The 14,441-nt window shown below is 41.2% G+C and overlaps 1 protein-coding gene across 2 annotated transcripts in view; it reads left to right on the top strand.

Moving 5' to 3' along the window:
- Nucleotides 1-14,441, top strand: part of SEC24D (SEC24 homolog D, COPII coat complex component) — a 112,044-nt gene that overhangs the window by 86,048 nt on the left and 11,555 nt on the right. For both annotated transcript variants that reach the window (XM_060012929.1, XM_060012930.1), the window contains exons 13-19: nt 260-353; nt 7,884-8,000; nt 9,019-9,189; nt 10,209-10,305; nt 10,438-10,583; nt 11,543-11,681; nt 12,474-12,592. In XM_060012929.1, coding sequence (XP_059868912.1) covers nt 260-353; nt 7,884-8,000; nt 9,019-9,189; nt 10,209-10,305; nt 10,438-10,583; nt 11,543-11,681; nt 12,474-12,592 — 883 coding nt within the window. The remainder of the gene's footprint in view (nt 1-259; nt 354-7,883; nt 8,001-9,018; nt 9,190-10,208; nt 10,306-10,437; nt 10,584-11,542; nt 11,682-12,473; nt 12,593-14,441) is intronic.

Here is a 14,441-nt window from a genome sequence, read left to right as displayed (position 1 = left end):
AGATCAGAAATGTAGTAAGTAGGAAAAAAATCTATCAAGAGTGTGACTTTGTAAATGTTCCAACCACATCATAAATTTTGGTGCCAAACCATGCCAGGATATCATTCCTTGAGGAATAACCTCTGAAAGTCCCCCACAGGTGTTCAGTGTAAAAAAAACACCATATGTACTTAGGCCTGAAGTGTTCGTGATTTATTTCCTGATGTTTATTACACATATGCTAAATATTTAAAACCTTTTGCTCATTCATTTCTTGCAGTTTATTGGACCAGATTCCAGAGATGTTTGCAGACTCTAATGAAAATGAGACCGTCTTTGCTCCTGTCATCCGGGCTGGCATGGAAGCACTAAAGGTGAGAAGAAGGCCCTTTTAGTTGCTAGTAAATAAATTCTAAAAACACACACACACACACACACACACAGAGGAATTTTCATCCATGAAAGGTGATACAGCCTTCATTAAAACACGCAGGTTGCTGGAGGCTGTTCAAACTTCCCTACAAATCTCAGGAGGAAACGGCCCAAACCACAGCTTGCTCCCAGCGTTTACATTCCAGCACTGTTAGCATCTGAACAACTGATTTTGTCGGGGTTTCCAGTTTAGCTCCTCCTTTTGGCTTTTATGTGAACTTTATATGATCTATTTTTAAATTATTTCAACAATATCTGAACCACCAGATATGAAAAGAAAAATCTCCATCTCTCTCCTTCCTTGGGGTTTTCAAACATGCAAGGGCAAGGTCGTCACATTCAGTGACAGAAGTGAATGCTGCCTGGGGCCTTGCTGAATGCCAGAAGCAGAGTGGGGTTGGCTGACTCCCTGGTTGGGAAGCTGAGCCCAAGGGACTCTGGTCATTTTCATAGTAATAACGACATTAATCTGAGGAAGGCAGAATGGTTGGAAAGTGCTTACTCTTAATCATTATTACCTTAGCACAAGAGTCAAACCACTTTGGCCCAGACAGCTAGTTCCTAAAATTGATTTTTAAATTTTATTATTAAAGTTACATTTGAATTATTTTTTAAGATAAAATGGCTAGCAGTAATAACAAACAGCAACAACAACCCTGCAGAATTAAGTTTGTGAAATACTTACACGTAAATTTTATGACCCAACATTATAGTCTGGATCCAGCATAGTGATTCTTGCCTGGGTTCTTTGGTCTTCAGAGTGTTCACTTACAGGATCAAAGACTCGTAGATATCCCTCAAAAAGCCTCAATACAAGTTAATTTAACATAAAATTAAAGATAAATTTTACATCAGAAAGCGATTTGGAGATGTTGAGTTTCATCCCGTGGAAGCCAGCAGTGATCCTTGTTTGGACTACAGAAAGACTTGGGAATTTCTATTTTATTCCACATTGCTAAAGACTAATATCTTCTGTTTCAATTTGAAAGAGTTTTGCAACTGTTGTTGTTCTCTCCTCCATTAAGGTGTCTAGAAATTCATATGTAAATTTCCTGATACGTGATAAGTTATATATGACGCTACAAGTCTTTCTACTCTGAGAAGTTAGTACTGGGAGTAACATTGTATTCACGTGCTCATGCCTGAAAGATGAGTGGATATTCATAAGCCAATAAATCATTAGTTAAGACAGTAGAGTGGAAAGAAGAGTGCGGCATGGCTCTTCTTTAGTTGCTGGTAAATAAATGTTAAAGAAGACAGATAGGCACATGCGTGCGTGCGCACACACACACACACACACAGGAAGCTTCATCCATGAAAGAATATACAGGCTTCATTAAAACACGCATCCAGAATCCCAGCTCAAACGAATATATCGTTTCTAAAAGGGAGCAAATACTGTCTTGTCACAATGGGTTCCACACTGGCAGTCCACAAGAGGTCCAGAGGCTGCATAGCAGCCTTGAAAGAAAAAATATGTAAAGCACCTTGTGTACATGCATTCCACGTATCTAAAATGTGATATTATGACACATGACTAAAAACCACTGTGTTCTTATTAAGCATGATGTTCTTCGAGGTTGCTCAGTACCATGATAACTGCGCTGTCAGTGTTCTCAGCTGCCTGTCGTTTGCCAGAGGCCAGTGCATTTCAGTCAATCTACTTTCATGTCTTTTGCATGTTATTTTTTGTTATACTTTCAATTTTTAATGTTAGAGTAGCATGTACTTTTACACTGAAGTTTAAAGATGAGAAGAAACTAATATCTAAATATAATCAGAATAACTTTACAAATATCAAAGTAAATAAGTAGCATTATTCTTACAAAGTAGAATGAACTCCCTTTAGAGAAGGTAAAGAACTTTTTTTATAGCTTTTTTTCTTTTATAAATTTATTTTATTTATTTATTTTTGGCTGCGTTGGGTCCTTGTTGCCGCGCGCGGGCTTTCTCTAGTTGCGGATAGCGGGGGCTACTCTTCATTGCAGTGTGCAGGCTTCTCATTGTGGTGGCTTCTCTTGTTGTGGAGCACGGGCTCTAGGCGCGCGGGCTTCAGTAGTTGTGTTACACGTGTTCAGTAGTTGTGGCTCGCGGGCTCTAGAGCGCAGGCTCAGTAGTTATGGTGCATGGGCTTAGTTGCTCCGCGGCATGTGGGATCTTCCCAGACCAGGGCTCAAACCCCATGTCTCCTGCATTGGCAGGCGGATTCTTAACGACTGCGCCACCAGGGAAGCCCCAAGAACTGTCTTTATATGAAGATAAGAAGCTACCTTTATAAAATGACACTGTTGGACATAATGTTAGTGGTGCTTACTGCCCTGTGCCTGCTGGCAGATCGCTCTCCCAGCCCGTCTTCACACAGACTCCACGGCTGCAGAAGACCGCATGCCCCAAGTCGTGGAGTCACGTATTAAAGGGCGGGTACTTTTTTCAAATGCAGATCTCTGGCCCCACTTCCAGAGATCCTGCCTGATTCATTAGCTCCCCAGCTTGCTCTGCTGATTATCCATATTTGGGAACCACCAGCATAAAGAATTGTTATTCATTCTGCCATCTCTTGGAATATCCTTACATTAAGTTAACTCACGAGAAAATTGCATACCTGACCCGTACAACTTCACATTACACTTGCACTAAGAACGCTTGTGTTTAACTCTGATTTAATGTCTTGCCCTAAGCTGTTAATTAATGGTTAAATTAAGAAAGAACACTATGAAGAAAGTTCTTTCTTGTGTAGAACATTAACTGGAGACCTTATTGCATGATTCAATCTCTTACACGTAGAAAGATTCGCTAGCTGGTTTCCTAGAGTCGGTTGCTATAAGCAGTCTAACGCATAATGTTTCTTTTAGCTTTAACTACTAAGATACTACTTAGGGTAGATATTCTAATATAACGATTTCTTTTCCCTGACCTTCTTAGTGATTTCCAGTTCTTTACATTTGCCTTAGCATTTCTATTATATATGTACCTTTAATCATCTGTTTCCTCAACACTTTTTTGTATAAATAGACCATTGCCATAAATAACCTTAATGAAAAAGGTTTCTTCTGCATCTTCCAAGAAGATTCGGGGTGATTATAATTCGTTGTATAAGAGCAGACACTGCTGTAGTACAATTCGATACTTTCTCCCTCGTAGCAACTTTATCAGGTTTGGATGAAGGAAAAAAAATTCCAAATAAGATAAAAGTGTGTGTGTGTGTGTAAATGTCTGATGTGTGTAAATGTCTGATGTGTGTAAATGTCTGATGTGTGTATGATAGCTTAGCTGCCTGTGACCGTCACATCATCTCATCATCTTTTCAGGTCCCGTGTGGCTAAGACTTAAATTTGTATAACATATACAGGGTACTAAAATTCTTGCCTGAAGTCATTATTAGGTAAGAGCTAACATTTTTGAGAATGTGCAGGGTAATATCTAAATACTGAAGAGACCACATCATTCATTCACTTATTCTTTCAGTCAACAAAGATTGATTAAATGCCTGTGTTTTGTTAAGACAATGTGAGGACTACTGTCCCTGCTTCTAAGTTGCTCATAGTGTAAAAGAGATGTAACTCTGTAATACCATGTGTGATGTTCATTGCTTATGTTCCCAAAAATAAAGGGGGTGGGGGAGGAGAGCAAAGAGTAACTTTGGGAAGTCCGGGACCGCAGCAGGTCAGCCGAGGAGCTCAGGGTGTTCTGCACGAGAGGCCGGAGCTGAGAGTCTCATTCTCTGTGGAGGGGAGGAGAAACTGAGAGAGCATCAGAGTGCAATGTTTCTTATTTGTGTCCAAGTGGAGACACTTTAGAACTGGACTCCCCCATTTGAATTATAGCTCTACTTTCTATCAGCTAGATGCCAAGTAAAATCTATATATAATTAGTTGTAATAAACTTTTTGAAGCAAAGGAAGAGAGTAGACAAAAACTAACATAAAACATGTGCTAATTTGTCACAAAGATAAAGAGGGACTGTTTGGTAACTTCTGATGCATACTTTCTCAAAATCCCTTGAACTATCCAACTAAAGGTTTCCATTCCCTATTTTCTGTTGTACATGCTTCCGTGTCCACAGCCTCTTGTACTCCTAGTGTCTTTTTTTCCATATAGTCTTCCAAAATCTGCATCTCTTTCAAAATCTGACACTCATAACTCAACTATATGTGAATTTCTGGCATTGTCTTTTAAGTTGGCCTCAGAACAGTTTTCTGAGTTAGCTCTTCCTTCCCCCATAAAACTAGATAAATAGAGTTTGGCAAAATGTTGGAGGGAAATGGCCTTCAGTGGTTATGCTTCAAATATATCATTAGGTGGGGGGAATTTATGTTTCAGTTGTCTTAATATATGCTTAAATTTGGATTCAAGACGATGCATCACAACATTCCTTCCACAAAAATGTACGGAGCATCTATAGAGCGAAAGGTACCAGACCCTGGGCAGGGGCCTTGGAGAAATACATTGTAGAAAAATCAAGGTCCTTCCTTTTTCATGGAGCCTGTGATCCATGGAAGACAGTAGAATACCTAAAGTTGTAACACAGTGTCATTAATTCTAGAAAAGTCTTATTTACAAAGCAGAGTAGGGACATAGAGGTAGAGGCAACCAGCTCTGCTGAGGGGGATAATAACACATCTCTCAGAGGAAAGGACATCGGAGCTGAATTTCAAACAATGGGTTCTCCAGGCCAGCCTTTCTCAACCTGTTTCCACCATAATAAGAATGACATGTCATTCGTCTAACCCTACATGTTGCACTTATGTGGGCACAATCAGATTTTGGTAAAAACATAAATTTTGTAGGGATTATAAAGCATATAATGCCATAGGAGCTCTTTCTTTTATTGCTACTCATAAAAGATTTTATAAGGATGTGATTAATGAAATAATAAATCTGAAATTAATAGCCATTATATAAGGAAAAAAGATAAATAGGGCTTCTTTATTTTTTTCAATATTGTACTTTTTTTTTCCTTCAGAGTTTTACTCCATAGGTAATATTAACTAGGCAATCATGTATGTGTAATTATGATTAACACCATGTCCTGGGTCATTGAATTCTCTCAACAATATTTTGTAGTTACTGTTTTTCCTGCATCATATAATTAGGTAGCTGAGGCTTAGAGAAGTTAAATATTTTGCCCAGTGTCACTTAGCTGATAAAATGGCTGGGATTCTAACCCATGCAGTTAGGAACTAGGACCCATGCTTTTAACTACTGTGGTATAAAGTTACAGTGCATCTGTGAGTACAGAAGATCTAGATGATAGAAGAATTTTTTATTTTTTATTTTTTTTGCGGTACGCGGGCCTCTCACTGTTGTGGCCTCTCCCGTTGCGAAGCACAGGCTCTGGACGCTCAGGCTCAGCGGCTGTGGCTCATGGGCCCAGCTGCTCCGTGGGATGTGGGATCTTCCCGGACTGGGACACGAACCCGTGTCCCCTGCATTGGCAGGCGGACTCTCAACCACTGCGCCACCAGGGAAGCCCGACAGAAGAATTTTTGACAATGAATTCTTTAGGGGAATTGGGCAGGCGAGGCATGAAAAGTCAGGGAAAAGATAGACGTTTAAGAAAAGTTTTATACCTTTTCTGCTACTTGGATTAAAATTAAAAGTACTTTTATAAAAGTGATAGAAATGAAAAAAATTTAGTCATAGAATTGCAAAATATTTAACATGTTATTATCAATATTACTGGAAATTTTACTTGGATTTGGTCATTGGAACTACTGTGTTTGTTGGCCAAAGTGTTGAAAACACCTTTTCCTATGTGGTGTGTATACACATGGAGGGTCACTGTCCGTGCTCTTCATTCAGCCTTGCCTTCCTTCTTATGAATGCTGTTATGTATCAGTAATTTGCGGTAAAAGACTTGGGCAACAATAAAGTCACTGCTCACTACTGGACACACAGCAAAGACAAGATGGGGCATGGGTTACACACCCTCCCCAGGGTGTCAGCTGGGACCCACTCCACAAAGCATATCACAGTGTCACTCGGTGAGACACATTAAGACAGGGCTAGCCTTGAATTCTCTTCATTTGTTTTTTAAGGAACTTATTCACAAACCCAAGTACCTTATTATTAGTAGCAAATGACTTCACATCTTGCAGCTGACCCAGGCACACAAGTGTGCAAACAACAGCTCCAGGCCAAGGAAAAGGAGAGATGGATTCCAGGCAGAGGGAACAAATACGGAGGTGTGTAAAGCACGTGGTGTGTTCCAGGAAAGCAAGAAGGTTGTGTGGCTGCAACTTCCAGTGCAGGGGATGGTCAGGGGCGAGATTAGACTGGAAAGACAGATTCAGACTGAACTCCAAAGGGCCTCAAAACTGTTGCTTACAGGCTGTGTGAACTCGCCAGATTGGATGAGCCTCCGTTTTCCTATCCTTAACATGCAGACAATACTACCTTTGTCACCAGGTTGTGAGGATTACATAAGAAATGTGCGCGAAGGGTCTGGTGCAGAGCTGCACACAGCGAAGGAACATTGGTAGCAACACATCTCACTGTTTCCCAGCCTTCCTGCTCCCACCCAAATAAAGGAATGTGGACTTTATCCTGTAATGGAAAGGCTTCAGGAGTCTTGAGGAGAAAAGTCACCTATGTGATCAGAACAGTTGCCTTGAAATTATTTCAAGGCAACAGTGTGCCTGGATGGTTTGGAGAGAGGCAAGATGGGAGAGGAGCAATATACTGAATCATTTAATTTCAGTAAATTTTTCTTGTACGTTACTTCTTAGCTCCCTAAATAAGATTTTAAATATTTTTAATGCTGATTTGACTTTCATGGAGCCTCCCTGGGCTTTTTGTTGCTTCCCAGGGACTACAGATAGTGTGATGTTGATCCCGCATTTTTTCCTTTTGTCATCTTGCCTGATAGCTGATTCCTTGTGTCTGCTGTTGCCACACCACCGCTGCATTCTTGTGCATTCTTCCTTGAAGTACCCCTTCAGGTTTAATCTGTTTACTAATGATTTCAAAGAAGAGCTTGTATTACATCATGATCCTGGGAATCCTATCATCAGGGGATTTACCTGGTCCTGAAAGACTACTGTTGGCTAAATGAGAAAGTATTTTTACCTGGACACATCATTTTAATAGGTGTTTAAAGCATCATGGTATAGAGACCTACATTTATACATTGACTCTTTGGGGAATTTCCTGGTGGTCCAGTCGTTAGGACCTGGTGCTTTCACTGCTGTGGGCCCGGGTGCGATCCCTGATCAGGGAACTAAGATCCTGCAAGCCGCACAGTGTGGTCCCCCCAAAAAAAAATTGGCCCCTTCGTTTATAACTTGTGTGACTTTAGGCATATCACTTAGCCTCCCTGAGCCTCAGTTTTCCAATCTATAGAAGACACAAGGTTACTGTGAGTATTAATGAGATGTATACAGTGCTTGGCTCATAGAAAGTACTTATATTTTATTTTCCTGAGTCCCTTAAAATAAAACTTCCCGCCCAAAACTCTTTTTTTTTCCCCCCCAGGCAGCTGACTGTCCCGGGAAGCTGTTCATCTTCCATTCCTCCTTGCCAACTGCGGAAGCACCAGGGAAGCTCAAAAACAGAGATGACAAAAAACTGATTAATACGGACAAAGAGAAGGTATTTGTAAACAGTTGCCCTTTGAAGTCCATATGTCAGTTCTTAAGATGGAATAAAGGGAGAGGGAGTGTGTGCTTTGTATAGGAAAGGGGGAGAAGCTACATGTAATGTATAAATCCAGGACATTGTATTTTGTAGGAAAATTTTGAATTGTAAATAATTTAGGAAATTGTATATTCCTAGAAAAACTGATGTCTGAAATAAGATAAGGTCTCAAACTTTTTTCATGTATAATCTGTGTAAGAGACGGAGTAATAAGACTATTAGGGGAATGGAAGAAATGGGGGGAAATGCAGAAAGAAGATAAAGGTAGAGGGCGAATGTAGTGGACGGTCCCGTATGACAGCACTCCCGAGGCATGAAGCAGACGTGCCTGGGGCTCAAAATATGCTTTGCTCAGACCCTCTCTGGCAGTGTAGCCGTGGGGACAAGTCGGGGGAAAGGATAAACCGTGAGGTAAGCATCCAGCCGCGGCCACGTGACACCAAGCAAGTTGCCTCATCTCGGTCTGTCAAAGGGAGGACTAAACATCAGCTTCCTTAGAGCTGTCGGAGGATCAGATAACATTGCGCACATACGTGTATTAAACACGGCACACGCCTGGCGCACAGGGTGCTCGACACATGGCCTCTGCACTGATGATTATCACGGCTCACTTCTTCTTCTGCATTTAACTGGGAAAAAAAATTCATTTAAAAAACTTCAGTGAGGGGCTTCCCTGGTGGCGCAGTGGTTGAGAGTCCGCCTGCCGATGCAGGGGACACGGGTTCGTGCCCCGGTCCGGGAAGATCCCACATGCCGCGGAGCGGCTGGGCCCGTGAGCCATGGCCACTGAGCCTGCGCGTCCGGAGCCTGTGCTCCGCAACGCAAGAGGCCACAACAGTGAGAGGCCCGTGTACCGCAAAAAAAAAAAAAAGAAAAAAAAAAAAACTTCAGTGAGAATTCAATAGAAATTAAAAACAGAAACCAGAAACATTACGTGGTTTTCTTTTTCCCCTTTGTGTATCTTTTTCTTCAGATCCTCTTCCAGCCCCAGACAAATGTCTACGACCCTCTAGCCAAGGACTGCGTGGCTCATGGCTGCTGCGTGACGCTCTTCCTCTTCCCCAGTCAGTACGTGGACGTGGCCTCCTTGGGTCTCGTGCCTCAGCTCACGGGAGGAACCCTCTACAAGTACAACAATTTCCAGGTAAAGGCCAGCAATTTGTTTGCCTCGGTTTTCCACTGCTGGTTTACTTTTGGTGCTTAGATCTGTGAGAAAGCTGTGCCCCCTTGTGGGCAGCCGACACATGTAAATTCTAGGTCCGATGGAAAAGGATGGACAGATGGTTAGGAATTGCTTGCCTGCTCCCTAAGGTATGGCCACAGATTGACTCATTCAGCCTCCGAGTTGAATGTCAATGTTAAGCTTCCATGTTGGGGGGAAATATATTTAATATAAAATCTTGGTATTTTATATTAAATATATTTAAGGTATTGTTTTTAAAAGTGACTATATATTTGTTTTAAAGTGTTATGATATGGGGGCGGGTCAGTTCATGATACTCCTCCCGCCCCCTCCAAGCCTGAACTGAGAGACAGAGTCAAGAGACGATCAGAACGCCAGCCCTGGAACGGACCTAGGTCTGTGGGCAAGTGGGGTTCCTAGCGCTTTCCCCTCAGTGAGACAAACTTTACACCGAGGCGGCACAGACAAAAGCGTCTCCTGCGGACTCCTGCCTCCTGCTGCTGTACTGAGGGCCAGGAAGCGTGTGCTTCCTGCAGGCAGGCTGCTTCCCCAGAAAGAAGATGTGGAAGAGGCCGAGCTACGCCTGCCCAGTTCCTTTTCCCAAGCTTAGAAATTGGATAAGTCACCTGTCCTCCCCTGAGGAGAAGAGGTTGGGGGGCACCTCTAAGTTATGTGCCTCCAGAGGGAAACATGGAGGGGGAACGAGTGTTCCCCCAACATAAATGACAGTGTTCATCATCTAGTTGTATTTTGATGAAAGCAGTTATTTTTCATTGCCTAGCTACATATTTATATTAGGAACTAGATGAGGGATTTGATAAGACCAAAGAGTATAAATGAAATGACACTGAAAAAGCTTTCAGAACCCTTTCTGAGATTTCTGGATAAAGTAGGTTTTAATCAAGATTTGTTTAAAAAAGAATTGTTATTTTAAGTATTTTGCCGCCACCTGGTGGGCATGATCATACTTTATTTTTTAGGTGCACTTGGACAGCCAACAATTTTTGAATGACCTCAGAAATGATATTGAGAAGAAAATAGGATTTGATGCTATTATGAGGGTTCGTACCAGCACAGGTACTTCTCGTTTTTATTATTTTTCAGGTCTCTGTTGTGTAATTGTTTCCTCTTCAAACTCATTAACAGGCCAACAAAGAAAGTAACAGTAAAATAAGGAGAAGCAAAATTTCCCTCTTCCCTCATCCTTAGGTTTCAGAGCCACTGACTTCTTTGGTGGCATCTATATGAACAACACCACCGATGTAGAGATGGCAGCCATTGACTGTGACAAGGCAGTGACTGTGGAGTTCAAGCATGATGACAAACTCAGTGAAGACAGTGGAGCCTTAATCCAGGTGATCTAAAATGTCTTCCCATCTTTTGCTTTGTAGTTTGTTACTGACAGTGATCAGTGGGGGAGACTCCAGGGCCATCAACTGTGTTAGTCTCTCCATAAAGAAATTCAACTCCATTTCTCCAAAGGCAAAAGTGACTAGAGCACTCTGTGGTGTATTCTCCATACTGATTCATATATGCTATTTATGTGAAGTAACCATTATGTATGTCTTTGCATGAGAGCCCCGCAGACTTGAGGTCAGAATGACAGGCATCAGTACCCACTCACTCACTGGTTTGCTGCATTCCTGAATGCCGTGTGCGGGACACCATTGCTGAGACGTGTTATCATAACAGAAGCAAGTAACGATGGGATTTGGCTTTGTAGCAAATAAGATTAACTAGAAGCCATGGAGACTTTGAATTAAAACAGGAGAAATTCTAATGGTCATAGTTTTCAGACACGAGCATCAACCTCAAAGAAAGGAGAGAGACTGGCATCAAGTTGAGGAAAAACTCTGTTTATTTTAAAATCACACCTATTTGGGGAAATGGTTACTTGTTTGCATTTTTGAAATGTATGCATATATTATTAGTATAAAACCTAAGTACCTCACCAAAGCTAGTTGTCCATTTTTAATCGAAGTGAGCCTTGAGGAGGACTATGAGAACATGAAGGTATTATTTCTGGACCTGGATCCCTGGTAATAAAATCTGAGCTACGAAATGTAGACTAGTTGTGGAAATGCACAGTTATTTGCATGTGAACAGCCCCATTAAGTTTAAACCAGTGAAATGCTACATGAGAACCCAGTGTATGACTGGTCATTATTCCTCCCTTATGTGTTGTTGTTCAGTCTTTAGCAATAATAGAAAAAATCCTGTAGGAAAGTTTAGAGGTCTTTTGGCCGTACACACTGTTCTGCTTGGGTGAATATGTTAACCAGAAAAACATGTGCCCTCCATGTTGCCTCTGCAGTGTGCCGTGCTTTACACGACTGTCAGCGGGCAGAGAAGACTTCGGATTCACAATCTGGGCTTGAACTGCAGCTCCCAGCTGGCTGATCTCTATAAGAGCTGCGAGACTGATGCCCTTATCAACTTCTTTGCCAAGTCAGGTAACACTTTGCTAATTCTGGGGTGCAGTATACCTTGCTGGTAATGCAGGCAGGCCTGCATTGGTTAATCGAGTTAGTAGCTGACAGGTCCTGCGGTAGTGCAGACTTTCGGTGGGTAAATTCAGAATTTGTAAAAGCTAAGGGTGAAGGAGAATAATCAGCATTTCTAACTCTAGACTAATAGGGACAGCAGTGAGTCAGGCCGTGCTATCCAGTTTTGTTTAAAGTTTCTTTCCCAGGGGGACTGAGTTGAAATTGAGGAAGGTGATAACTTAGACTCATTATGGTATGAGTGTGCCCTCTGGGACATGAGGATAATAGAAGATGGTCCCTCATGTGAGACTGAATTTGCTTATCCATGCCAAGATAATTAGGAAGTGGTAGGGGCCTGAGGTGGAGTTTTCTGGCTGCTTCTCCCCTCCCTGCTCCAAACCCCAATTGAAATGCTACAGTAAGGTTTAGAAGAAAGAGCAATCCAGCCCATAAGAATTCAGAACATCAGAAGATAGTAAACTGGTCTTTCTTTTCTGTGTGTGTGTGCAGAGTTCTGTTTCTAATATTCTGAGGAAAATTCTGGACCAATTACCTGCCTATTGTTGTAGGTAGGCTATTGTTCTTCATTTGCTAAATTATAATTAGTCAAGTGGAGAGCATTAACACATGGCGTGAACATTTTTAAATGCTGTTATCCCTTGCTGAGTGGTCTGAAGAGCAATTTTTTTTATTATTATTTGAAGGGATCAATTTCTGAGCTAAACCTTTGATGCCCTTTTCACTGTTTTGTGCAAGTAGCTTTTAAAGCAGTTCTACACCAGCCCTTGAAGGTCATCAGGGAAATTCTGGTTAATCAGACCGCCCACGTGTTGGCCTGTTACCGGAAGAATTGTGCTAGTCCGTCTGCAGCCAGCCAGGTAAGTTACCTGCTGTCCTCAGGTGCTGAAGTGTTATAAACACCTACTTGTTCATTCAGCGTTCTGCTAGTAAAGGCTTATGACGTTCCAGGCACTTAGATGCTGTATAGTAAACCATACAACGAAAGATTGACAATGCCATTTTTGGGGGGCTATGGTTTATTTATAGCAACATTAAAATGCTTAGTGGCTTTACAAGATGCATGAACCCAAAAACGTGTTGAGGGTCACTACATTATTTATAAACAAAAGCATGTTATATGTAAGAAATGTCAATATAAATGGGGTTATCTTTTGCATGGATGAAGATGGATATAGAGTTATGAAATGGCGGTGCTTAAATACTTTTTGGACATTTATTAACAATCAAAGTTGACATGAACTAATGGCAGTAATGATTCATTTATATATATATATATATATTTTTTTTTTTTTTTTTTTTTTTTTTGCGGTACGCGGGCCTCTCACTGTTGTGGCCTCTCCCGTTGTGGAGCACAGGCTCCGACGCGCAGGCTCAGCGGCCATGGCTCACGGGCCCAGCCGCTCCGCGGCATGTGGGATCTTCCCAGACCAGGGCACGAACCCATGTCCCCTGCATCGGCAGGCGGACTCTCAACCACTGCGCCACCAGGGAAGCCCCTCTTTTATAAACAAATAAAATTTATAAATTTTGGCGTTCTTTATATTTAAAAGTTAATAATAGGTATGAAGAGTTTTGAAAAAATTGTCTCTCTCATCTAGTAATTTGAAATTTTAGAAGATCCTTTAAACCTCTCTCTTGTGAAAACAAAACACAAAAAAAAGCAAAAAGAAAAGGTAGAACCTCTTGTCCACATTTATTTTTGCATCTGTTTTCTTTTTCATATTCTTCCCCATCAAAGCTAGATGCCATTTTTCATAGTTATGTATTGAATATCTGAGTATAGAATTTGGATTAAAGAGAAGGCAGTAAGCAACAGATGGGAAAACTTTCTGGTTAATTCCTTGTGGACAGTGACATCTGAAACCCCACCCAAAGCAACCCTTCAGCAGCAGCGATAGTGCAGATACATCTGGGGGCCAAATTCATAATCTGGGTAAAGAAGGAAATTAAAACAAACATAGTTATTAGCTTGGACTTCTCACAAAAATTCCTTTCTGTGCTGTCCGGAGAGATTAGAGTAGCCATCCATTCTTTCATCTCCTGTTGATAATCACAAAAGCAGCTCTTAAATCTGTGTAAGTCAGTTCTCTTTATTATTCAGAGGACTTGCCACTCCAGTAAATTCCAGTATCAGTCCTGTTTCAGAGCACACGTGTTTACTTTATACAAAGCCCCCCAGGTGCACCTGGATATAGTCCAACCAAGACCACTTTACTCCCCAGTTTTACTACTTGTTTTGGAGCTCTGGAAACATGGAGTGTTTCCATACTCTGTCTCTGGAGTGTCTCATACTTCGGAAGGATTGTTGAAGAAGAACAGGTACAGTTAGTGTCCTCTCAGGAAGTTTATTTGCTAATGTTAAAACAACTGGATTCAGAGACCTTAAGTCAAAGATCTGTTGCCTATTAAGGGAAGAAATGAAACTGGTCGGTTGCTGCTGGTTTAAAGTTAAAAGATTTGACTCTACTACTAGATCATCTGTTTGCAGTTGAATTGTTTCTGGAGTAACAACATTATGATGACAATTTTTTTTCTGAAAAAATGGATAAAGATTATTCCTGTTCTTTTGGAGATTTTTCTTTCTCCATTAGCACATTTCAAGTGTACCTTTAACCTAGGATTATCCATCATGGAGTGGGGAAAATGTAGAGATTATAAAACTGTTAATAACAATAATATATTAAAATATACCATTATTTAAAAACA

Source organism: Delphinus delphis, chromosome 5 (assembly GCF_949987515.2).
Source record: "Delphinus delphis chromosome 5, mDelDel1.2, whole genome shotgun sequence".
NCBI classification, from domain to species: Eukaryota; Metazoa; Chordata; class Mammalia; order Artiodactyla; family Delphinidae; genus Delphinus; species Delphinus delphis.
Note: the sequence above shows the minus strand (reverse complement) of the source record. Positions and strands in the feature narration are given on the sequence as shown.